Source organism: Pyrgilauda ruficollis, unplaced genomic scaffold, assembly GCF_017590135.1.
Source record: "Pyrgilauda ruficollis isolate IOZ18807 unplaced genomic scaffold, ASM1759013v1 scaffold12, whole genome shotgun sequence".
Taxonomy (NCBI): Eukaryota; Metazoa; Chordata; class Aves; order Passeriformes; family Passeridae; genus Pyrgilauda; species Pyrgilauda ruficollis.
The window spans coordinates 16,180,164-16,205,598 of record NW_024510321.1 but is presented as its reverse complement, the minus strand read 5'-3'; the positions used below and the strand labels follow the sequence as shown (position 1 = coordinate 16,205,598).

At 39.8% G+C, this 25,435-nt stretch overlaps 2 protein-coding genes across 7 annotated transcripts in view; one reads left to right on the top strand and one right to left on the bottom strand.

Moving 5' to 3' along the window:
• The window catches only part of MLLT10 (MLLT10 histone lysine methyltransferase DOT1L cofactor), a 121,181-nt gene extending 107,387 nt beyond the window's left edge, over positions 1-13,794 (top strand). For 5 of the 6 annotated variants that reach the window (XM_041486669.1, XM_041486697.1, XM_041486679.1 and 2 more), the window contains 7 exons: positions 1,247-1,401; positions 3,224-3,412; positions 3,818-3,906; positions 4,032-4,390; positions 9,346-9,448; positions 10,196-10,408; positions 12,155-13,794. In XM_041486669.1, the coding sequence (XP_041342603.1) occupies positions 1,247-1,401; positions 3,224-3,412; positions 3,818-3,906; positions 4,032-4,390; positions 9,346-9,448; positions 10,196-10,408; positions 12,155-12,223 (1,177 nt within the window). In that variant the 3' untranslated portion in view covers positions 12,224-13,794. The remainder of the gene's footprint in view (positions 1-1,246; positions 1,402-3,223; positions 3,413-3,817; positions 3,907-4,031; positions 4,391-9,345; positions 9,449-10,195; positions 10,409-12,154) is intronic. The other variant, XM_041486688.1, reaches the window with a different exon arrangement.
• Positions 13,795-18,870: 5,076 nt separating this feature from the next.
• The window catches only part of DNAJC1 (DnaJ heat shock protein family (Hsp40) member C1), a 107,602-nt gene continuing 101,037 nt past the window's right edge, over positions 18,871-25,435 (bottom strand). The window contains exons 10-12 of the mRNA XM_041489343.1: positions 21,147-21,195; positions 20,212-20,690; positions 18,871-19,087 (exon numbers count right to left, since the gene is read on the bottom strand). Coding sequence (XP_041345277.1) covers positions 19,019-19,087; positions 20,212-20,690; positions 21,147-21,195 — 597 coding nt within the window. The 3' untranslated portion in view covers positions 18,871-19,018. The remainder of the gene's footprint in view (positions 19,088-20,211; positions 20,691-21,146; positions 21,196-25,435) is intronic.

Genomic DNA, 25,435 nt, shown 5'->3' with positions numbered 1-25,435 from the left:
TTCCTTTCTTCCTGTATGCAAAAGAGGAACTATTTATAAATACTTAACAGAGCTCTTAAGTCACCTACTTAAAACCTTTTCTCGTAAAAATAGCTTTGCTCTGGTGCCTACAAAATGCTCTACAGTCATTAGGTAGCTAATGTGCTGTGACCACTGCTTATTGCAGTAATCATAATTAACGCGCTGATTTCCTGAGCTCTGTGTTGTCCTGTACTGGGACTGTGGTGGTCTTGTTGGTAGGTTTGCACTAGGGGTGGGACAGTGCAGCTGTGATCCCATGATGGCACCAATTGCTTGCAGTAATAACTAGTATCTGGGAATCTGAGCTCACTGGAATTGAATAAAACCACCCCCCACCCCACCCCAACCAACAACAAAACCAAGAACCAGCTTTTAGGGGACTTTGGTGCTGGTCCTGTAGGAGGAATGGGACCTTGCATACACGAGACCAGAAACCTGAGTCAGAAATACACCAGAACATCTGGCTTTGCTCACAAGTTAAATTGTGCCCCATCCAATGCAAAGAGAAGTCTTCTCCTAGGGCCTGAGAGAGGTAGCCAGCTTTCTTTGTGCTGAATATTTAATTTTCTCCTGAATGAGAAAAGACATGTGGCAAGGGGATTATTCTTGGAACTGTGTGTGATTATGAGTAAAAAAGGAGGTATATTAAGCGTTCACAGTACAGGCAGAGGATAACTTCTAATCCTTGTGAAATAATACTTTCATGTAGTCCTTCAAAAATCCAGATTTACATGACTGTTTTTAGAACAAGTTAGTCAGTGGAATTATATATAGCCTTTCTATGTGATAATTTTAACAAATTGGTTTTATTTTTCCCAGTTTTCTCAGGGAAAGGTTTGAAGTTTGGTGTGGGTTGTTTTCTTTGCCCCCGAAGTCGGTGCCCTGTGTATCCATATTATAATGGCTTCCTGCTGTAGGAGTGTGTGTTGTATAATTTAATTCAGTGCTGTTTGTCAGTTACTGTCTTGTTAGTCTGTATGCAAGAAGAGGTTATGTGCTTTCTCAGTATAAATTCTCACACTGTAATAATATGTCTTTCTTTTATTAAAGCCCTGGCAGTGAGAACCAGGAATTCTTAGTGGTTTTGATGAATTAACTTAGTCTTGGAAGCATAAGATATGTAGGTGCTAAGAGCTGATATAAGATAAGAAATTTCAACAGCCTTTTTCTAATACATTTTCTTTCATCCTTTTCTTTAAACAATAAATTGCAATATTTTCAACAGATCCCCTGTGAGCAGCTTGCAGATTCGCTATGATCAATCAGGGAATGGTTGTGGGGAAAATTTGCCCCCAGTAGCAGCCAGCATAGAACAGCTTCTCGAGAGGCAGTGGAGTGAAGGACAACAGTTTTTATTAGAGCAAGGCACCCCCAGTGACAGTAAGTACTCACAATCTGTTTATTATGACTTTGTCGGCTGTTACTCAGAACTGCTATTCTGTGCTTGTCCAAGAATTTTAATAAAATTTATTTTCTGCTGTGAATTGAAATATAACTGTGTTGTACAGTTCTAGCCTAGTTCTTAGTGCATGGCATCAGTAGATTACAAAAGATTTCTCTATAATTATCTGTCTTTTTATAGATGGGGAAGTTGTGTCATGCAAGAGGAAGTAACTTGCAGGTCCAGTTGCAGAGTTTGGAAAAGAATTCTGAACTCTTAGATCCACTACTGTAAATACTGTAGTACAGTTCCCCATTTTTCTTTATACTGTGTGATACAAATTGGCATAATAATTTTTTATTGTTAAATCTGACTTTTCTACTTCTGTTGCTGTTTGAAAAGAAAATATTTACAAATGTTAGGCAGGTGTCCTACTGGGTTTTCATGTCTTTATTATGTTCTGCCTTTCTTGTGAGTTCCTAAAGCAAGCAAATTATTATTTTCTCAAGTTATGTTTAATAGAGTGGAATAGTCCAAGAATGAGTATGTTAAAAGCATAAGTGATCAGTAAATCATGTGGATCTCCATATTCAGCAACGTATCAGTATCAAAGACAATCACTGAATATGTTAAAAAATTTATTTTATTCCAGGTTATGGTTTGTGTTATATTTTATTGAACGCATTATTCTTCTCATTGGTAGTGTAAAGAGGTATCTAGTTAGTATTTTTATGAATGGTATCCTGACAAAAATGCTAATTGTGAGGAAATTCATGCAGGGATAATCCTTTAAACATGATAGCTGGAGGACAGGTTTAGCTAAGTCTTATTGCATCTCATTTGAGCTCACTGAGGGTTCCTTTGTATGTTCTTGAAGAGGAGGGATAAAAGCTAAATCCTTGGGAAATGACCAGATGTGCCTATACCAGTAGACTTATGTCTGTAGTAGCTCCAGAGGTCATGTTAAACAAATACAATTTAGAATTAAAAAAACAGAAGAAGAAGAAAGAAAAAAAAGGAGGCTATCCCTGTGGCTTTACAGTCACACTCTAGTACTGATTGGGAAATCCAAGTTCTGAAACCAGACGGGAGTTTGAGGAAACTGTGCTTGGTAAAAAGCAGGTCAGTGGAGAAGGTGATGCCCTCGTTATGCAAAGGCGGGGTGAGTGCGGTGCTCACAGAGTGCTCCCTGCTGGGGGATTCCGAGATCGCCGCCCGCAGCTCCCGCCAAGGTGCGCTGGGACAGCTCCGCCTCGGAGCACTTCTGTTGTTTCATTGTTCTACACATTCATGATTCACTGGACAGGTCATTCAATCTGAAAAACTCCCTTTTCATAAAGTTAGTTGTTTTTATATAAACGTTGTTGGTTACCTGTGTTGTTAGTTGAATATGAGCATATTCTTGTCAAACTTCTCGGTTTTATAAGGTTTGCAATTCCTGTTACTGCAGCTGAACTGGATTTATCCCAACTGTGCAGTTAATACTACTGCTTTCATATTCTGATCTGGGGCTAAGTTATCACATACTGCTGTTTGCTTAAAATGTATCCTGGCCCTAATGATGCTATTCTGTCGGTATTTAAGCCAGGTTATAGAGGTATTCCAAAACTGCAACCACAACACACTGTGAACTTCTTTCTGCAAGTTAAATTACTCAAAATTAATCTTAAATCTTTCCACTAAAATTCAGACATCTGTAATAATTTTATAGTTTCACATATATGCTAGTCTTAATGTAAGGCAGAATTTAAAAATTGAATGAAGGTGTTATTTGTTCATTGAATGTGGCTGTGGAATATAATGTGTGCATTTTTGTCTTAGTTTTAGGAATGCTTAAATCATTACACCAACTTCAAGTTGAAAATAGGCGTTTGGAAGAACAGATAAAGAATCTGACTGCAAAGAAGGAGCGACTGCAGCTTCTCAATGCACAGCTTTCGGTGCCCTTTCCAACAATAACTTCCAACCCCAGCCCTTCTCACCAAGTACATGCCTTTCCAGTGCAAGCACGTAAGTAGAGGGGATTATTAAAGTGTCAAAGTAATTTGAACATGTATTTATATGAAATATCTATTTCATCCACGCATGCCTTTGAGGGGAGATGAATATAAATGTAGGATGAATATAGACCAAGTATTTGCTGATGTGTTAAATGTTTAAACATCAACTGGTTTATTTTTCTGAACTATTACTGCTTGTTTCAGTGCAGTTTCTCTTTTACTTCAGTTTGGAGCACATCTGTTTGAATCTATTGATTGACCAATTAGATGATATTTTACTATTCAGCAGTGATTTTAAAATTGACTTTACATTTTCTATGTTTAGCTTTGTCATAATTTTAAAATAATTATTCTGAATCTTTTTACATGTTCCAGAAATTTAACCACTGTGTGTTTTTTGAAATAATTACTTTAGCACCTAGCACTGATTCCTTGAACAGCAGTAAAAGCCCTCATCTGGGAAACAGTTTTTTACCGGACAATTCTCTTCCTGTATTAAATCAGGTAATTTTTATTTCATTCTTCTAAACCTAAACTTGTTACAAGTTAACTCATCCCAGTCCTTGCATTGTGGTGTTAGGTGAAATTTTATGCAGCTGAGGGGGCTTTGTTGTTTGTTTTGACACCAGGAGATAACCTCCAGCGGACAAAGCACCAGCAGTTCATCAGCGCTTTCCACTCCACCACCTGCTGGGCAGAGTCCGGCCCAGCAAGGCTCGGGAGTCCCCGGAGTTCAGCAGGTCAATGGTGTGACAGTGGGGGCACTGGCTAGTGGTATGCAGACTGTAACCTCCACCATTCCTGCAGTGCCGGCTGTGGGTGGAATAATTGGAGCACTGCCAGCCAGCCAGCTGGCAATCAATGGAATTGTAGGGGCTTTAAATGGGGTAATTCAGACCCCAGCAACAATATCACAGAACCCTTCTCTCACTCATGCAACCGTGCCACCCAATGCAACACATCCTCTGCCAACTACGCTAAATAACAGGTAAGAATTTGTTGATTTTATGTTTTTCCTCATAGTGCCTGCTGTTCTTTGGGTTAGCTGGGTTTTTTTGTCTTACTCCAAATATATTGTTTATTCCTCCACCTATAATTGTCAAAGTAACTTCTGCTCTTGGCCTGTGAATGGAGGTGAGGAGGCATTTAATGGAAGCACAAATAGTCAAGTTAAAGAAAAGATGTTTTCTCTAGAGCTTTTGGGAATCCTAGTGAATTCCTGTTTTTTAATCCAGTCACATTCCCAAACAAATGTAATTATGTAAATGTGCTTCAGCTCCTTTTTTTAGTTCAGAAAACAATATTCTTTGTCCTGCCAGTTTTTCTTCCAGGATTAAAGGAGCACTGGAAAAACTACCATTTGTTGCACTAAGAAGGGGGGAGGGGGAGAGGGGTATATGGTCGTGTAATTCAAGATGTAATAGGCATAACTAACCAGACTTGTAATACAGTTGCATGGTTTTCAGTTGCCTGCACTGACTCCAAACCCAACAAAATTAGCTTTTCAAGCAGTGTTCTTATGGATTTCTAAATGCATAAAAATATTCATTTGTGAGTATTCCTAATAGCCTTTCACCAGAGCCAGGTACCTTCAGTAGCATAAACTGCTGCTGCTTGAGCTGCAAAGGCAAATGGGTAACAAAAGGAGACAGCTGCTTTCTAGGAGGAGAAATGGACTTCTTGGTCTGGAATTATTTTGGGACAGAGCAGAGACTGGGCCAGCTCTTTCTCACTGTTCCCCTTCCCCACAGCCCTTGTCCTGTCCTTCCCTTAGGAAGGAGAAATACAGTAGAAAGAAGTGCCTGTGAATGGGGAGCAGATTACATGTCTTAAGTAGAGTTTATTTTTGGAGATTATGGTGGATTATCCATCAAAAAAAGAATACGAGATTGTAATGATGCAAGGGATCCCTAATTTCCTAGCTGCTTTTTCCAGTTTCTTCACTTCCTGTTGGTTTGGCAGCTCCTGAGTATTTGTGTACTGTATCATTGTGTGGTATTGCTTCTCTAGGCTCATAAAATCTGATACTTTCAAGTGTATCCTGTTGTTTGCATGTGTCCTTACATTTTTCCTGAGTAGCCTGTATTTTTCATTTTCATGTTTATATCCTTTGTGAACATGAGGTTTCATAGTGTAAACAAGACACTCTGTTCATGTAGTTTTTGTCTTTCTTGAGCATCAGAGGTTTGTGAAAACCACAAAAATTTTGCATTCTCTCCCCAAAAGTGTGAGAAAGAGTGAGAAATACTAGAGAAGATCAATCATATTAACCAGTTTCATGCTGCTTTCCACTTCCAGGTACTGCTAGAATACATCAGTTATGCTAAATACCAGTCATGCCACTGTTTTCTCAATTATTTTGTTTATACACATGATTTCTTTCTTTTTGTATTGCAGAAGTTCTTTTGTTTCTTTTTTTAATATCCATTTTAAGTGCTGAAACTCTTAATTGTGTAGCCCAGTAGCAGAATTCATGCAAAATACTGCAGCCAGTTCCAATTCATGCAAAATACTGCAGCCAGTATCCTGTTTTTAAGCTTTCATTCTAACCTTTAGCAGAGTCTGGAATACTCCCAATGACTCCCTATTTTCTGCTACAACAAGTTTATGCTGTACAAGTCTGTCAGCACTTCCACTTCTCTGCTTCTGTTGGCATGATCTCTTTCTGCACTGCTCCCTCAATAATAATAATTTTAAATAAACTTTTATATTAAATTTAAAAGTGCATTTTTCACACAATTCTCTGCTTTATTTGAGCTCATCCACATTATTTCCCAGGCCCTCTTCCTTTTGAGGTGTTTCACAGTTAACCTTATTTTCTGTGTCTTTTCAGTATTTCTGGTTGTATGTTCAGAAGGGAAAAGTTCAGTAATATTAGTGCTAATATGATTCTGGTAATGACATGTGCATTCCTCATTTCTCTTTGTCCCATTAGAAGAGCTTTAGTGAAATATATGAAAAAACATTTTGTTATGGGAACTAAGTTGCAGAGAGGCTCTGGGATGATTTTGAAGGAAGGAAAAAAAATAGACCAAAAATACTTTCCACTGGTTGAAATTTTTGCTTCTGGAACTCTATGAACACCTGCCCATAGAGGCTGGAGTTCAGTGCTGCTTCAGTGACAATTGGTTGACTATTTCTTTAATGTTAAATTTCCCAGGGTACCCCTCCTCTTTGAATTGCCCTGGTGGGAAGGTTGAATGGTACCAAGCACAGGCAGGCTCAAAGGTTTGGTGGTGATGTGAGCTCTCTGACCCTGCTTAGAATTGTGTGCTGGGTCAGGGTTGGAGGTGGTTTAAATCAGAATTGGCAACATGTTGGAAATGTTGAATTCTCATTCATGAGAATTCAGCCCTGCTTTCTAACTTCAGGGTATTGTTCTGTAATTTTAAAAGACTTGCCAGATGTTCCTGGAAGTTGCTTGTTACAGTAACTTCACAAACTTCAGAATCTGTTCCAACAGTTTAATATGAAAAATAGGCAAAGTGTTCACCAATGCATGAAGACTTCTGTATGCGTACTGTCCTCATATGAACTCTCTAACTGTGGCACACAAGGAAGTGAGAAAACACTGATTTGCACACCGTTGTTGGAGAGAGTTTCAAGTTGTAGGTAAAAGAACCCACATTCATTCAACAGAGAAAAATACTTGATCCTTTTCTGGGAAAAAAGATGGCTTAGTACAGATTGCCAGCAAGTGGGAGATTAGGTGATTTGAGGAAAGAGATAGGATTGTTTCTTTACATTCTCACAACCAGAGAAGAGTGTAGGATGGAGAGTTTCAGACTGATCATGTACCTTTTAATGAGAAGCTAGAAAGGATTAAATTTACATTCCAGGCTGATCTGGTTTAAAGAAAGCTCTGTGGTAAAATTTAGTGAACTGTCTCTTCTGGGAAGCTTGGGAGCCACAGCATTTTGTCCTCTGTAGTTCGGTTTTGTTTCTAGACACTGAGATCTCAGCTGCTGACTGAGGGTATTTTCTTTCAAGTGCGAGTGCAGAGCAAGAGAGGCAGGCAGAGCGATTAAAGAGAAGGGAGAACAACAGCAGAAAAAAGAAGTGCAAAGGTAAAACATGATCTGGGAAAAAGAAAGAATGGGATAAAAGAATGACCAAAACCAGCAAATTAATTCTAGTATAGAAGAATACAGAAAAAGTGAGGTAAAAAGAGAAAAAAGAAATAATGGTAATACTAGTCAGAATACTGTGGGAAATAGTGTGAATGGCTTTACCTAAGCCCAGGTAGAAGCATTCTCCGCCTGTCCCTCACCTACCAAACAGGTCATCTTGTCACAGGAGATCGGGTCAGTCAAGCAGGAGCTGCCTTTCACAAACCTGTCCTGGCTGGGCCTGATCCTCTGGTTGTCCTGTACGTGCTGTGTGATGGCACGCAAGAGGATCTGCTCCATGACCTTCCCTGGCACCAAGGTCAGACTGACAAGGCCTGATGCCGATATTCTCCTTCCAGCCCTTCTTCTAGACAGGCATCACATTTGCTATCTTGCAGTCAGCTGGGATCTTGAGATCCCAGTCAGACAGAGCTGCTGGAAAATGGTTGAAAGTGTCTCTGCATGCACTTCCATCAGCTCCCTCAGTAGCCTTGGGTGGATTCCATCCAACCCTTAAACTTCCAGTTGACACAGGTTTCCCTTTCCCCATAGGAAATAATAAGTGCAGCCCACCAGGTGTGTCCTGTAGTGCTGAGACCATGCAACAAAGTATGAGACAAAGTTTCTATGTGGCTTGCCCTGTCCCAGTAGGAGAGAATGGTGGTGCTTTGGGTGTTTTCATATTAGCTAGTTAAGACAAAGTCAAATTACAGCAGAGTTGGGCTGCCGTTTGCTGGCTGCTGTAAAATTGCAAGATAAATATTATGCCCTGAGGAGCTACATGATTGTAGCCTAATGGTGTGGATTTGTGACTGATTTAGGTGAATAATTCCTTACTGCCAATCCCAACAAGCAATCCTGTCATCCTGTGCACACCTTCTTACTAGAACTTCTGCATCACACAGTGACCTCATCTACATTAACAGAGAATCTGTCAGTGTGTTCTGTGTTGGTTAAAGTTTCAGCTCAGTTCCCACAGGTTGCAGCCCATTGTTCAAGACCCAGTATGAGGGGAGGGGACAGAAGTTGTACAGCTGAAAGGGAAATACTTAATTTTTCAACAGCAGGATAAACCTATCATGAAACAACACCTTAATATTTTAATGGGTGTTTAAAACTAGTAAAAGCTAAGACTGTACTGAAAGAGTAAATCCAGCTGTCTTCCTGGTCTGCTTGTTCATGCTGTTGGTCTTGCAGTAAACTGGTATAGCTGAAGAAACCCTTTTTTTACAGCCTATTTGTCAGCTGGATCTATTCCTGCCCAGTTTCCTAAATATTGCAGACAGTTTTATGCAGGTATGAAAATAGAGTCTGGGAGTGAAGTAATTGGCAAAAGCAGAGGCAGCTTCGTTCCACAGCAGCATCCCTTGGCCCCTTGCAAGGCTGAAGGTGTTTGCTGAATTACAGACAAGGTGTGGGCAATAAGAGTGGTTTGAATGACACAAAAGATGGGAATTAGAAGGAAACCAGGGTAAAGTAAATGCTTGGTAACTAGGTGTTAAAGTTTGGTAAGAGCTGTCTTGTAATATAAAATCTGGCTTTTTGGTATAAAGTATTTGAAAAGTACTTTAGAATTGGTAATTATTATCTGAGTTTCAAATAACGTGCATGGAGTAGACATGTTACAGGCAAGATGTTGCTGTTGCTCAGCATGAATGAGACTTGGGGATGGTGTCAAAAACTGCAGCTGGACAGTTGGACAGTATTTGCAGTATGAAATCAAATGCTAAATAGGGTCTGTCTGTTTGTATACATCTTTTCTTTAATGGAAAGCTGAAGTTGGAAGTTCCGTACGTCCATATAAACCACAGTATTACCCTGTCTAACCCTACAGTGCCTCGGGACTAGGATTGCTTTCTGACCAACAGAGACAACTATTACTTCATCAACAGCACCAGCAATTTCAGCAATTACTAAGTACCCAGCAACTCACATCAGTAAGTTTTCCAGTTAGTTGTGATTTATTCCTCTATTGTATTCTAAGGCATGTATAAACTCCTCAATGTAATATAAGTAGTAGTAATGCATTTGACTTGATATTAAAGGCTTTGATAATATTTTAGTCTTTGAGTTGCTTCAACCTTTTTGGATGATAGTAATGTAAAATGTTAGGATATTATTGGGCTTTGTGTATGGCTAGAATAACAATTCCCTAGTGCCTTGAGTTCCATTTTGTCCTGTGTGGACATGGAGGCTTGTCTCTCTCAGCATCAGCTGTGGGCAGTAGAGCTTGGGAGCATGTGTGGATTCTAACAGTACTGTAACCTGTCTTTGATTCCACTGGAACACTTGCAAAAGACTTTTGGGTATCATCTCATGAGCTGCTTTTGCTCTGCTTGCAGTATTCATATAGGGCATGAGGTAACTGGTTTAACTAATTGTATTGTTAATTGTATAGTTTTAGTACAGTCTTCTCAGGTATGTTTGTTCTGACAGAGGCCTGATGAAGCCAGCAGGCTTAGCTGAACTTCTACTGAGCTAGTGATGTCAGGAAGTCTGACAGGAACTTTCTTTCCCACAGTCTCATGGAACTTCATTAGTGTAACCTGAATTAGCTGGGATTAGTTTAAGGGTTGCACTGATTGAAGATCTGGATAAGCAGGGACCCAGGGAGGAGCTATTTTTCAGCAACTAATTATTGATTTTTTTTTTTCTTCCTTCTCCCTCTCCCCATATTGCTCAAGGAACAGCATCAGGCCCTTTTGTATCAATTAGTGCAGCAACAGCATCACCATCACCAACACCATCAGTCTGAAGTACAGCAATTGCAGATTACTGGAGGAGCACAGATACCCATAAACAACTTACTTTCAGGCACACAGGCCTCACCACTTAATGCAGCTGGTACCAATCCATTCCTTTCAATTCATGGAGATAATGCAGCTCAGAAGGTGACAGTAAGTATACTTCTCACCTCACTTCCCATGCAGTACCTCCAGGAGGTAACTAAAAGATAAGAAGCAGGTTATGTGCCTGTATTCACAAATCAAAGATGGTGGATTTTTTGTCTTTATTTCTCTTGAGCCTTGGACTGCACTTACATGAAGCTCAGAAATGTGTGAACTTGTAGTCACACCAAACATGTCTGCTGCACACTGTTGTTCCCTGGATCAGGACACCAATCCAGTGACCCTTGCCTTTCTCTTGTCATTACAACTGCAGCCCTAGTCCTCCTCACCCTACTTCTTCCCCACTATTGTGTCCACTGTTTTGTGCATTATTCCTTTCACCACCTTACTGGTGAGGTGGCCTTGGCCAGGCCTCAGGCCCTGTGGAGCTGTGGGGATTAGCTGATGGCTTGAGAGGTGAGGAGCCCATTGCTGGGAAGGTGGAATCTGCGTTAGGAGAATGTGCTGGGTGCATCTTGGTGCTGGCCTGGAAAAATGAGCCTGAGAGGCTCTTCTGCTTCTTGGTGTAATAAAACCTTTCCTGGGCAGATAAAGAAACAAGACACATTTTTCTGGCATTATCTTCAGTATTTGCCCATAATCTCCATCCCCAAGACAAGAATTCTTTCTTCAAGAAATCAGAGAACAAGCTTCATTCTTTAAGGGTCCTACAATTAAAATAAGAGGATAAAGGAAGGAGCATATGAAACTTGGAAAAACAAAGGATGAACAGAGCACGAAGACATAAAGTTTTAGCCTTCCTTGAAGAAGACAGCAAGTGGTAGTGGTAGAGAAGAAAGAGCAGCTTGTCTGCAAGAGCAGGTGGGGAGAGTTTGGGCTAAATATGAGTCCCCTCTCTGCTCCCCACTCCCAAATCCTCCAACTGCTTTAGGAGCACTGTGGTGGAGGATTTGGGCTGTGCTTCTGTGTAGCTCGGGCTACTTCAGGTAGTACACACTTCCAGACACAAATCACGTAAATGATGAGTTCTCAAGATGATTTTTCCTGGAAACAGCTCCCTTCCATTCAAAATTGTGAGCACTTACTTTTGTTCAGCTTTGGGGTTTGGGCAGTTGTGACGGCAGAGCTGTGAATGGTCACTGACTGTCACAGCAAACGTGCTGGCACAGGGCTTGCCTCCAGGCCTTGCCTCCATTCAGAAATGTTCACAGTTTGTTCTCACATGTTTAAAACTGATTTCCCTCATTTTCAAAAAATAAGTAGTGAATGGAATTGAGACCCTATACTTTGTGTACATCCAAGCAAAATATTCTGTGTGATGTTATTTTGATTTTTTTAAATGGCCATTACTGGGTCTGTACAGTGCAGTGTATTTTTACAAATATGCCATTACAGTTTTTATGTTAACAGTTAGCTATAAATAATTCCAAGAAATCTCAGAACATCTTTTGAACAAAAGCCCTTACCAAAAATTTCTTTTGAAGTTGATTTTATATTTTTATAAGGCTAGATTTGAGACAAGTTGCAACAATTGTTGAACTGTTTTTAACAAATTCTCTATTTGCCAGAGTTCAACTGTTTTAATCTCATTTGCAGTTGAAACAGGTTTTCAGACATTTCTGAATGCTCAGTGATTGAGATGAGATTTTTGCTCAGTCCTGTTCAATACTTGCATGAAATGTCTTTGTAGCAATATATGAAAGAAAGAATTGTGATGGGGCAAATTGGTTGCTTTGTCATCTTTATGAACTGAATTTGACTTAGCTCTGTATGTTATAATCTGATTTTTAGAAGTATTTTCTCTTACACAGAGGCTCAATGATAAAACTGGACCAGTTGCGTCAGAGAAGAGTTGACATTTGAATGACACTTGAGCCCTGCACGTCCTGCTGTTCTAGCACTTCATGTGGCTGCAAACCCCGGGTTCCCTTTCTGCAGATTGAAAAAGAGCAACAAGGAACTCTTACTGCATAGCAAGAGGTTAAGTTTTCATAAGGATATTTTTGGTAGGCTTTCATTTGCTTTCTTGTTGCACTAAAATGGATATACTTTTTAATGTCTCAGACTGTGAAGTAGATAAAACTCTACAAATCGTAATTTTTTTGTCAATATGATGGTACTAAGTACAAATTCAACCACAGAAGAACATACACGTTACTCTTCAGTGCTAATCTCACAGGTTTGAAGGCTATAAACTGTTTGCAGTGATGCATTGCTTTGGTTTCAGAGCAGTAGTTTTAACAGCCCAACCCCAGCCCATCTGAACTGCTGCTGCAGTTAGAATAGATCCTTTTAGACTGAGCTTGTAATGGCAGCTGGGACTTGCTGTTCATAATTTCTTTTTTTACACAACTGTTTTGGAAGCTGACTCATAAGGGAATTGACTTCTGAACTTTTTATTCCTTTAAATTCCTATTGTTGTACAGTTGGAGTTTTTCTTGAATAAGAATTATGGTATGGAATCCAAAGTTTATTAATTTTGGTGTAGGTTTTAGAGTTCTGAGGTTTTTAAAGGAACCAGTTTGGTTCCAGTGACAAAGTTTTCTTACCAGATGAGAAGGCCACACTGGAAGAAGTTTGTGTAGTGTTTGGCCTAAACCAAGTGCCTGTTGCTACCTCCGTTTTGTTGAAATGGCTGCAAACAGCTGATCATGCACTAGACGTGTCCTTGTTAGCAGCGGGAATACTCTGTCTTGCACCAGCAGCCTTGTTCTGCCTTTCCTAGAGGTGTTTATGCCACTGTAGAGAGCTCAGGCAGATTGTTACCTGGGTTACTTTTCACTAATAAATTACCAAAAAAGTGAGTTACCATTTCCCACTAAAATTTCCCAGTGGGTGAAACGGGTGAACTTGTGTTACAACACTTGGGGCAGTTGCTGATCTCGTGGTGAGTCTATGCAGGGTGGTGAAGGACAGTTTAAATGGGGGTAATGACCACTAATCAAGAGTGAGGTGGGAATTATTAGCAGAAAAGACCCAGCTGTAATTAGACCTCCACTGTGTACTTATTTGGAAGAACATGTTAATTCTGCAATATGTTTCTTAGTTAAACATTGCACAGTTCTTACCTCATTTCTGTAAATAAAGTTTTGTGAATCTGTTTTGTATTGTGAAGAATTCATAAGAAAACATTGATATTTTGATTTGTAATATTTCTAATTAGTAGATTTAATTGAAAAAGTAAAAAATAATTTATTTTTATATGTTCTGGGGAATTTTTAAAAAATGTCACAAATCACTTTTGTAGATACTTTACAAAAGTAAACCAGTGGTTTATTTTACTTACTCGCCCCACTGGTGGATATTCTGTAACAATTTGTACAAAAGGTAAGATGGAGATGTGCTGTTATTTTGACTAGATGTAAAATTCCAAGTGTATGAAAAGATATGTACAAAGCTTTTGTTAATAAACTTTAATAATGTTTATCATTGTATATGACTTGTGTGAATGTGAGTCTTGTAGAAGAAAGGAATATTTCTGTTAACATCAAACGAGAGGAAGGGTTTGATTTGCACACCGCTACTACATTTTATTACAAAAAGTTTCAAAAACTATTTTTCATGTACGTTTTTGCTTTGAAGTGACAGTGATGTAGTTGAAACTGTCCAGGAGTATTTCTGCTTACTGGACAGAAATGTCTGTGGCAGCCCTGGGGCTGATGTCAGATTTTGCTTTCACCCTTCAGAGAGGAATGGCTGACTTCACAGGAGTGGCTGTTGTCCTGCGGCTCCCGTTTGTTCTGGTGTAACTTGGAGAGGGCTCAGTGGGGAGGGGATGGTTCCTTACCTGCTCTGTGCCTGGATGAGGGGAGGAGGTGAAGAGGTTCAGGAGCCTTCAGCATTTCTACTGATGAAGCCTGTACAGGGCCAGAGCTCAGCAGCTGTCAGTGTTCTGGCCCTGCTGAGCTCTGGCTGTTGGTCAGTGCTGAGAAGGGAGACTGCAGAGCACCACAGCAGGCTGGGCCCCAGAGTTACATCAGTGCTGCCAGACCCGGAGAGGAGGGGGAAGAAAAGCCCAATCTGCCCCTGCTCCCAGCACAAGGCCTCTAGGGAATCCTAAGTGCCACTTCTTCTGGAGCCATGGACTGCTGATTTATTCATGGACCTAAACCAAAGCCAAAAATGCTTAGGCAATATAAATCACCTTGCTCCAACTGCAGCATAGCACAGGAATCAGTAAAATTGCTACATCCTGCCTTTCCTTGTGTATTTCTTCTATTGGAGGGATGGCCTAAACTTTGGTACCTGTCTCCTGCTAACAGAACTGTGAAAGGGGCAAAGTTAGAAACACTTGAGAAATTGTCAAGAGATTGGTGCCAGGAGCCCAGGATAGCAGTGGCAGTACCACAGTCCTGGTGCACCAACAGCAAGGAAATAATAAAAAGGACAGTTCTGACATCCAAACAAAAATTCAATTCACCAGCCCTTCAAAGAAAGAGACCACATCAAAGCCAAGTTCACATGAGGGCCAGATGCAGTCAAAACCAACCTTGTTTCAATGACTTTTGAGGTCCTGACATGAAAGATGATGGTCTGTGGCTGATTTGGCACCGGTTCAGTAAAGCCCACAGTGCTGTCCCTGTGGAATGCCTTGGATGACAAAGCAGCCCAGGCCCCTCCACAGGTCCCTGGCAGCCAAGCTGCTGAGTGTCACGAAAGCAAGCACAGACTAAAGGTGCTGCATTCAGAAGATTTTTTACCAAAACCCCACTTTGCTTACAATGACAACAAACCTTATGGCTTACAGAAGCCAACTAATTCTGGACAGCCTACATCTGAAATCCTGCTTTTATCAATTTTACCCATTCAAGCTGTGTAAGCAGGAGCAATTCATTCAGCGGTAGCACTGCTGTGACGTTTAAACTGACCAGTTTTCTGATGCCTTTTTCATAAGCTGCAGTAAAATCTTACTGTTGGGTCTGCCTAAAGGAGAACTCTTCACCGTTCTGTTTTCAGGTCCCATCATCTCGCAAAGGGGTCACATTGCAAAATCTTTCCTGAAACATGTATTTTTTTTAATTAGTTCAAACACTGAGAACTATAAAATTGAGAGTAATATAGTCCAAACATCTACATTTACAAAAGGACACTGCAGAAGAGCATCTGCTGGTCTTTCCTCTAGAAGTAAACAGCCTAAATGAGAGCACTTCACAGCATCCCAGTCACGTTCTACTTGTGTATGGCTGTCAGGATCCTCTAGCTTGGCACTGGACTTTATCCTCAGCATGGTAAGGGAATATTGCCCTCCCTGTCTCATCTGCTCCAAACAACTCCTTTCCATAGTGTTCTGCCCATGCCATCAGCAGAGATAACAAAGACATTCAAACTGGGCACAGATTGGCACACTCAGGTGCAAGTCAGAGTGCAGAACCTACAGCACAGACTGTCTCTAGGAGAAACAAAGTTACAATGCGAAAGCATGGCTGAGCTACAGCTCAAAACTGCCCAGGAAAGAAAACGTATTTTGCTAGCAGGTAAATAGTAACATTATTTAAAGGAAATCTGCTAGATTCTGTGCTAGAACAGAAGTTGGAAGAAGTTGCTTAAATCCCAGGTCTTGAGTGACCTTGGTTTTCATGGACAGAAAGTTTTAGAAAACAAGCTCTGGTGGTGGGTAACAGACCCATGAGGAAACAAAGCCTGGCTAAACTCTTCCCCTTCTCTGGTGAGCATCACGTCCGACCTGAGTCACCACAGACTAAAGGCACTGATAAATGGGCTGTGTCATCCTCCACAAAACACCTGGCAGCCCAGAGAGGACCCTGAGAGGCTCTGAAGGGCTTCGACTCTTCGCCAGCCTCCTTCCTCCCTACTGCCGAACACTAAAGCTAAAGGTAGGGGAGGGCCAACTCCTTTGGCCCTTGCTGAACTGAACATGAACATTCAGTGGATGCACCCTGGACGAAAATTTCACTACCCTGCTCCGAGAGGGATGGCTCCCAGCTGGGGATCTGAGCATCTGGTTGCAGAGCTCAGATCCACTGGAATGGGGCACTGATGCACATTCCCCATCCCAGACCTTCAGTTCCACCAGTGCTACACCCAAAACTTTCCCAGTTCTTCATGCTGAGACAGTCGGGCCTGTCACCAATCCCCAGTGCAGTGCCACTGTGCAAGAGGCCAATGCATTTCTCTTACACTGCCAGCCTGCCTCTGCTTTCAGGAAGGTTCAGTCTTCAGGCAGTAAGGATGCAATCCATCAATTCCCTTCCATCCAGGCATAAGCAGCTCCTGTGGTGAGAAAGACATCCACCACTTCAGGTGTTCAACCCGACAAGTGTGACAGCGTGGCGTGTTCAAACTTTGCCCATCCTTAAACATCTTCCTTCAGGTAAACTGGATTTGTCAGAGCATTGTTTTCAGTTTCTGGGTGTGAATGGTTGTACAAACAAACAAAAATTCTTACCAGTCCGCAGTGCTTGTTCTTGTTCCTTTGACCCCTGTGCAGAAAGGCTGTGCTGCAGGGAAGCAGAAGGGGCTGGGAGGCAGTGGGTGACTATTGCCCCACACCCGGAGCAGGGCAGGCTCGAGCAGGCACTCGCCTCCAGTGTCAAGAGTCCTCCCAAGTCCTGGTTACAGTTACCATTGGATATTTTTGCCCTGACACCTAACTAAGCTATTTGTCACTCCAAACTCAGCCCATTGTTATTCTTCACAGCCACAGCAGATTTGTTCCATATGGATCACACAACTGCAAAGCTCTCTTTTACATATCTGGAAGATATTTCTCTCCCTCTAGTCTAGAGCAAATACCAACAATACCTTCCTAGCAAACCAGGCAATGCAAACACTGGATCATTCTCTCTGCTCTCTTCTGGATGCTCTACATCTCAGTGTGGTACACTGAACCAGGCACACCATCCCAGGTAAAGTCTTGTAAATCCAGAGTGGAAAAGAAAGATGATTCTCTCCTCCTCACAGGCTAAACTCTTCCATTACTTGCTTTCCCTTTTAGAAACTGCAGAAATATTCCCAATACCAGTCTATTTTTTTCCATGAACAGTACATCTCCATTTGCTCATATTCTACCCCAGCTCCACCCAGTAATTTTCACCAATTCACTTCACCATTTTAGCAGCTTTTCTTTGCAGCCATTTCAACTACCTTGCTTTACATTTACTCATCTCTCATTGAGTGTTCTGGATGACTAAAAGCTTTTGAAAGTTAAGTTTTCCTGATACCTCTTGAAAATACCTCACTTGATCTCACTAAGATGCTTCCTTCAAAGTAGCACAGAATTCCTGTTCCACTGATTAGCACCCAGATCACAGCTTCTAAATATGTTTAACTTCCAGTGCAGTTAAGCTGTGAAGTTCTCTGTGAAAAAAAAATTCAATGCATTATTTTGTATCTGGCTCTGTTTCCATAATATCATTATTTCTACCATCTAAGTTTTTTTTTTAATATGAGACAAAAAAAAAAAGCTCCAATTGGAGAGAAACATATATGGAACACTGTTATATTCCCTAAATACTTAGCCTTTAAAGTTTTATGGGAATGGGATGAAATGTTGTGAAGTGCTGATCTGACAGAAGGAGCACAATTGGCAATTACTGGAGAAATCAGCAGTGGAAATGGCAGGAAGTTAACAGAGACTTTCAGCCACTGAGTTTCGATTTTGAGTTCAGATACATGATTTTCTGAGTTTTCATTTTGATTTTGCATTAAAGCTCAAAAAATTTTAGAATGCTGGTATTAAATCACAATTTGAATGGTAAATAATGCTATAAAAATGCAAGTCCTTAATGTTCCTTGCAATAGACTCTGATCACTGCTCTGATTTATTGCTGCCATTTACAGCCCATTAAATACCCTTTGTTCCAGCATTTTAAGCTTTTCACAATTTTGGAAAGTTATACAAAACAAAATTACAAGTATGGAATAATATAACCCTTATTACCTATTCTTCAAATTGAATCCGGGGTATACAACCATCCCCAAAATGAGAACTCTTAGCCCAAGAATGTTAGCCATTCTGTACTTAAAAAGTGGTCCTGAAGTACTTTATCTCTTAATTTCTACTTAAAACATTTAGTGTTTTACCCATTTAGTGCCTTTAGTGTTTTTACCCATTTCAACTTTACTGAATCAAACATGCTATCAAATATCACTGCAGGGTTGGCAAAATAAGGTATATTGCAGGTGCATATAAATATATGTGGAAGTTAATATTAGAAATACTACTTATTTCAAAATATTACTAGATATTTATAAGAATAAGGTACTTATAAGCATATGGTCTTGGATTTAGAGGTGCAAGAAAGAAAAATATATTTTGAGTATAGTGTTTCATTACTCTCATGCTTGCTTAACAGTTTCAGGTCAATTCTATCTTTCAAAACAAATGTGAGTTATTTGTACATCCACTGGCTGCAAACCTACCAGATTCAGTGTGTGGTTATCAGAGGGGGTTTTCCTGAAGCTCTGCTCACTTTCAGACACTGTTATCACACATCTGCATAAGCAGCTCTTCAATACAAACACGCCTTCATTCTTCAACACAAACCAGGTAAGATGGTATAAGATTTATTAAGATTTTCTTTTACTAAGGCACATGACATATAGAAATACTGAGGTACAAAAATGCAGTTTTCTGCATATGAGATTTAAAACCCCATTTTGACAAAGATGAACTACATCTCTTCTTGCTCACAACATTCAGCTTTTAGCCAATTTTTTCTTTTGTACCAGTTCAACAAGCAACTTGTATCTTGCTATACACTCCTCCTGAAAGGAAACACAAAAGTGTTATTCAAAGGTTGATATTTTAGTACCACTTTATTCTAGAAGAAGAGCTGTGTTCTGGTGGTTGTGTAGGGCTTTTTTGTGTCTGGTTTTGTTTGTGGTTTTTTTTGTTGTGGGGTTTTTGTTGGGTTTTTTCTTGGTTGGTCGGTTGTTTTCTTGTTTTGAAGTTGCATACTGAATTTGAGAAGGGGAATCTACATCTAGTGAAGAGAGGATTAAAAAAATAAACTTGCAATTTACATTTCTTTGTGGCTCATTTATCTGTTTGAAGAGCACACAAACCCAAGAAACAGTTACCAGTAGTTCTTGACAGTGACTGCAAGAGCAATTATGGAACAGCTGTATTGCAGTGTCTGCTTAGAACAGTTCCTCTGCTGTGAGCCACGCTGCAGGCAGGTTAAGCTGAGCCTTCCAGGTCACTAAAGCAGCACCTGCTGACACCAGAAACTGCAGAGCAGCTTCTGGCCAGAGACACCCAAATCCTTCCCCAAACACTTGCTGCTTCCTCACTGGGTTTGGTACAGATATGACAGGGCTTTTCTGCAGCTACAGTGGCTGAAGCAAGCAAACTAAGCTATCACAGCTATTAGGAAATCTAGTACACACCATCTATATCAATAACTATTAACACTATTTTTAAAAATTATACTTACAAAAATAACATTAGATAGATTATAGGGCATTTAACACTTGCAGATGGATTACTTATTTTATTTGTTCATTAAGATGGGTTGAGAAAGGTATTTTGAAAGTGTAAGCAAAGCAGCTCATCAACATTTGGTTACTAACTTTGAATCAAAATTAGTTTTAAAATCTAATTTTGTCCTGCAACTGAAGAACTGAAAGGCAGAGGAGAGGTAGGTATTTTAAATGAAACAGGAGTTATTTCAACATTTTCTGTGTTAGATCAAACAAGCTGACATAAATGAAAAAATGTTTTAAATCAAGCAACAAATGTGACAGTGACACTCACCTGAGTCTGGACTGAGAGGCCAAGTAAAGGCCTGACCTTTCTATACGGACCCTCATTCTTAAAGTAATCACAAATTGCTAGCAAATGTGTTTCCCCTCAGTTGGTACTATAGTTCAGTCAAAACAAGTCATACCTTGCTTTTTCCAGGAACACATTTTGCTATTTTATCCCAGCGATCTGATGTTCCCTTTGGATACTGCTGCAAGGCCATTTCAAGAAGTTTCTGTTGATTTTGAGTCCACAGTTCTTCTGGTGCACGGCTTTTCTCCCTTCTTCTGCCTTCATCATCGCTCTCTTCCTCTTGCTCAGTGTTATCAAAATCCTTCTGACGTCTCCCTCTGCCCTTCTCTTCCGGTACCTCTTTTGCTGCCAGCAGAGCCATTTCAGGTGCTTTGACAATTTTTCGTCTTCGGTGTCTAGTTTCACTTGCTATGGTCTCCTTTGGATCTGTCTGGGTATCCATCTGCTCTGATACAAGATTGTAGTTCCCCTCCTCCTCCACTTCCTCTTCCCTCTCTCGCTGGGTGATTATGTGGTCCGGCAGATTCATGTTGACTTTGAAATTTTTGGAATTGTGTGCCAGCGTTTTAAGCTCCGAGAGCCTAATGATACCTGTTAGAAGCACTGCTGTTACATTTCTGAAAAAGTAAAACACCCCACAAACAAGCAGGGAACTGCCCACAAATTAAAGGTTCTCAGAATAGTGCAGAGTGGACAAAAAGCTCTTCTGAACTGACAGATTAAGAAAAAACAAAATGGAGAAATCAAGGCATTCACTTGATCATCAAGGTGATGAACTTTGCAATTAGGAACTTGTCTGATCTCCAGGAATTGCTACTAAATTCCCACACTGATATAAACCAAGAGAGCAACCTGAACAAATGACCGAACCCCACAATAAATGGAATAAGGAAGCCCAGAAGGATGTAGCTAAAGGGAAATGTTCCCTCAGAATACCCAGCAGTTCTTTTTTCTCAAAGCAAGGCAAGGTTGCAAAAATCTCTCTGCAGAGCAGACTCTGAAAGGCACAGCTATCACCCAAACCCAGTCATTTTCAGAAGCACACACCTGGTGTATATGTAACAGAATCCTTCACCTGTTTGGCTTTCAGGGTTACCTGCATGAAAACAACAAAAATGAAGGACTATTAAAAAATTTAATCACTTGGGCTATTGAAGAATTCAATATTAGCTTACCACAAAACACCTACATTAAAGACACAATGAATATGGTGAGGCTGTTGTTCTTTAGCTGGCTTTGCTCATATGTGGAGTTCAAACTGGCTTAAAGTAACCTTCTACATTTTGTTCTTTTTAAATAATTCTTGGCTCATTAAAATAATATAAACTATGCTATACATTTCTATTTCTATCACCATAATACACCACAACTGATACTCAAATTTTATTTTCTTTCCTTGTTAAACCCTGATTTTCTGGCCTAAAAATACCACAAGGATAAGGGGAAAAGGACCAAATGAGTTATCTTCTATATATTAATTTCTCAATACTGAATAAAAGAACAGAATGACCCACACAGGTCCAGATGATGGAGCACACAAGTGGACAGGCATTCAGCCCCAAATGAAAGGTAACAGTTTGACTGCCAAAGATCAGCAAAGATACCTCCTAAGTCCTGGGACTGCAGCAAAAGTTATTACTGATAGTCCAGAGGATAGAGAGCTGCTTGATTCAACCTCTCCATGTATAATGAAATCTCTGTCCCAGGAGAAAAATAACACTAATTTTAGCATTTTTTAAGATTTATTTTAAACAGTGATTGTTTCAAAATTTCTTCTGTTTGTAAGCAAACAAACAGCCTTTCTCCCCACCCAGAACAAGGAGCTTCCTCATCCCAAATTTCTAGACTTCAGATAACAAGCCAGGCTTCACCTAAGATTAAGATTCTGTAATTATTTAGCATCTTTGTTATATAAAATGACCACAAAATTATAGAATGGCTTGGGTTGAAAGGGACCTTAAGGATCATAACCCCATAAGGGTTCTAACCCTCCTGCCCTGAAGACACCTTCCACTGGACCTACCAAACCTTGAATACTTCCAGGCATCCATGACCACTCTGGGCAACCTTTTCCAGTGCCCCAATCTTGTATCAGAGCAGATGGATGCCCACACTCACAGAAAAAAAACTTCTTCCTAATATCTCATCTAAACCTACTTCCTGTCAGTTTAAAGCCATTGCCCCTTGTCCTATCACCACAGGCACTTGCAAAAAGTCCCTCTCCAGCTCTCTTGTAGATCCTTTTAGGCAGCAGCCTACAGCCCCAAATTCAGGTACCACAAAAAAAAAATCTTAAAATGTAGTACTCAAATAATTATACAATATTTTTAATTGCTGAAAATGTTTTATAAATACTAGATATAAATTTCTTTTTTTTCTTTTTGATCGTGAGGACTTTATTAAAAAGGCAGAAATTGAAATCCAGTAGTCTGAACCACTCAAATCAAACTTAAAATGAGAACAAGCAAGACACTGAATCAAACTTGATACTGTGTGGGATGGGTTCCCTGTGTTCCCTGCTCTCTGAACCTGGGACCTCAGATGTTAACATCCATTTAGTGTAAGGTGTGTGGCAGTGTGCTGCTCAGACCAAAAATAAAAAATACATCACTTACAAAGTCAGGAATTCCTCTGTGTGGGATTTATGGGATTTAGCCACAATAGGAATCATTTAGGCCTCCTGAGCCACAGCACAGACTTCAGCTGTTTTAGCTACCTAATGTTAACAATAACAATTATTCCCTACTCAGAGCAGCACTAGAGAGCAAACCTGCCAGAGGATTGTAAAGCCATTTGCTGTGAGGAGAATTAAATATTAAGATTCAGGATTTTTGTTCTATGACAAGGTATTCGTAAGTGAGCACCTCAATAGTTAAAATACCTTGGTACCATCTGCTTCTCGTCTGCTCTGTTTGGTTCCTCCCACCCACCTTTCTGCCCACGAAATTGCAGCAGTTTGCTGTAAAAATAGGCTGGTGCTGGATCTCCTTAAGGAAATGACAGCAAGACTTAACAAGGCAAAGTGGTCTATTTTCCCTACAAATTAAGCCTCATTTTCTGGGATGATTAAGTTCAAATGAAAACTCTCTGAACAATGAAATCCCAACTCTAATTAAGCAAAACCTTTATCCAGAGGTAGACATCTGGCACAGAAAACTCCAGTTTCTACTGTTGCTGTACGATAAAGTTTTAATTGTTCAAAGAAAGATGTCAGAATGCTGTAACATGAACAGATAATTTTAAGTGCCACTAACTGTTCTGGGACCTCTGTGATCCCAAATTTGAAACAACAGAAGGGATCTTCCTTGAAAAACATGATCCATTAATAGAAATTGCCTTCCTTTAAAAAAATTTATATTCTAAAATAATAAAAATTAAAATGTTTGTGTTCATCTTTAGCAATGTCTCTACAGTACTAATAATTTAAAAGGCTGAGAGGAACAGAAACCATTCTTGACTGCTGAACAGAATGGATCCTTAGTGGTGTCCTGCTATGCATCTCTTAAATAGAAACCATGTTATATAAATTGGATTATAATAGATGATTTTCAAAAGAGGGAGAAGAATTTGCCATGCAAACAAGTAGCTTTTAAAGCTTCCTGCAATGACGCAGTGGATTCATTGTAAATATGACAAGGCCCTACCTATCCTTGTGTGTTCCAGAAAAGTGTCTCTAAACCACTTTGCTATCTTTAAACTAGGTCTTTCTGAGATTTACAGCCTGCTCATAAGGACACGAAGACAAGAAAAAGACAGCAGAAAAGATTCCCTGAATAAAACAGAGCAGAATGAATTGCCAGCAAAGACAGGCACCATGAGCTGCTGCCTCAGTGCCAACTCAGTTCAGTTTTCTCTCTGTTGAACCTCTGATGTTTTCAGGTCAGCAATTATTTTATCTTTCAAGCTGAGACTACACATGCAACACAAACTTTGCTTTGGAAGTGGTGCAAATCAGCTGAATTTCAGTTTCCTTTACAAGACAGGTGTCCCCAAATTCAGCTAGTGTATGTATCCCATCACAGATATAAATTTTGCTGCATATTACATCTATTTGGACTGGAATCTAAACCATATCTCTCCATTTGACCAGTGAAGGATTTTGGCTTATTCCCAGATCCCAATTGCATTTAGAATTTCCCCTTACATGCAGAAAATTCAGGAATAACAGTCTTTCCATAGGTTATCTTATGTTGGCCAACTTCACTCATTACAGCTTGGTGAAACCAAGTATTAAGTTACTCCATTCTAATCTAATATTTTCAAGACTTTATCTTTAGAAGGCTTTAGGGTATATGTTCATGTTTTGATGGACTTTCAATTTGAACATTCACCAGGTAAGCTGGAAATAACAACTGTGTGTATGGTTTAGATACTGAAAATCTACCATTTCAAACATCAAACAAGCACTTTCAGTTGATGTAAGTTTGACAACTCATCAAGCTTCCCACAGCTTTACTATCATCATTTACAGGTTACAGGGGAAGATTATTTGTCTATTATTATTTTTGTCAGCTTTCTTCTTCACACAGAAGTCCTCTTCCAGGTGCTATGTACAGTTCATGTTTACTCCAGCTCTTTTCACTGAGGGTTCAGGTATCACTTATTTAGCCTTCAGATTTATGTGTCCATCAGCCTCTACTGTCATTGGCATTCCAGATGCTGACACAGGGCAAGAATCGTTAACATGTCAGTATTAAACTGCTGAGGATTATTAGGAATCCAGCCTATAGAACATCTGAAATTGTATTTCAATTTGATCTGTTGGAGTTTAATCATTGTTCTTGCCACTCAAATCTGCAGACTCTTCTGTTGCCCATTCCTCCATGCTTTTTGACATCCTTAATATCAATTTGAATTTCCTCTCCAGGAGTGAATAGTGTTATATACTAGCTAGATGCTAACTGATTCATAAAAAAATCACTAAGTTATGAAACATAAGTTGCCCATTACTTTCTCTGCTTAATTACTTATCATAGCTTGCTTATATGATATTATAACTTTATCATTAGTTAACAGATAACATACTTGGAAAAACTTATTCAAAGTATGAAGCAGTTGTAGAATACTCTCTCGTAGTTATTACTGCTATTTGTTCCTGCATAATGCTTTAAAATTACAGCTTTTATGTATATTGAATTATGAGTTTTATCCTGACTGTGAGAAGGTGTGCTAAAAGCCTGCTGTTACTGACAACAGCTTTCACCAGAGTATTAGCCAACCCCCTTAAGAAATCCTGGGTCTGGGGACACCTTAAATAATAAGGATCAAGACTGTGAAATTGATTTAAAACAGAAGACAGAAGATCTCATATTCCTGCAAGTATCTGTACTGCTGAA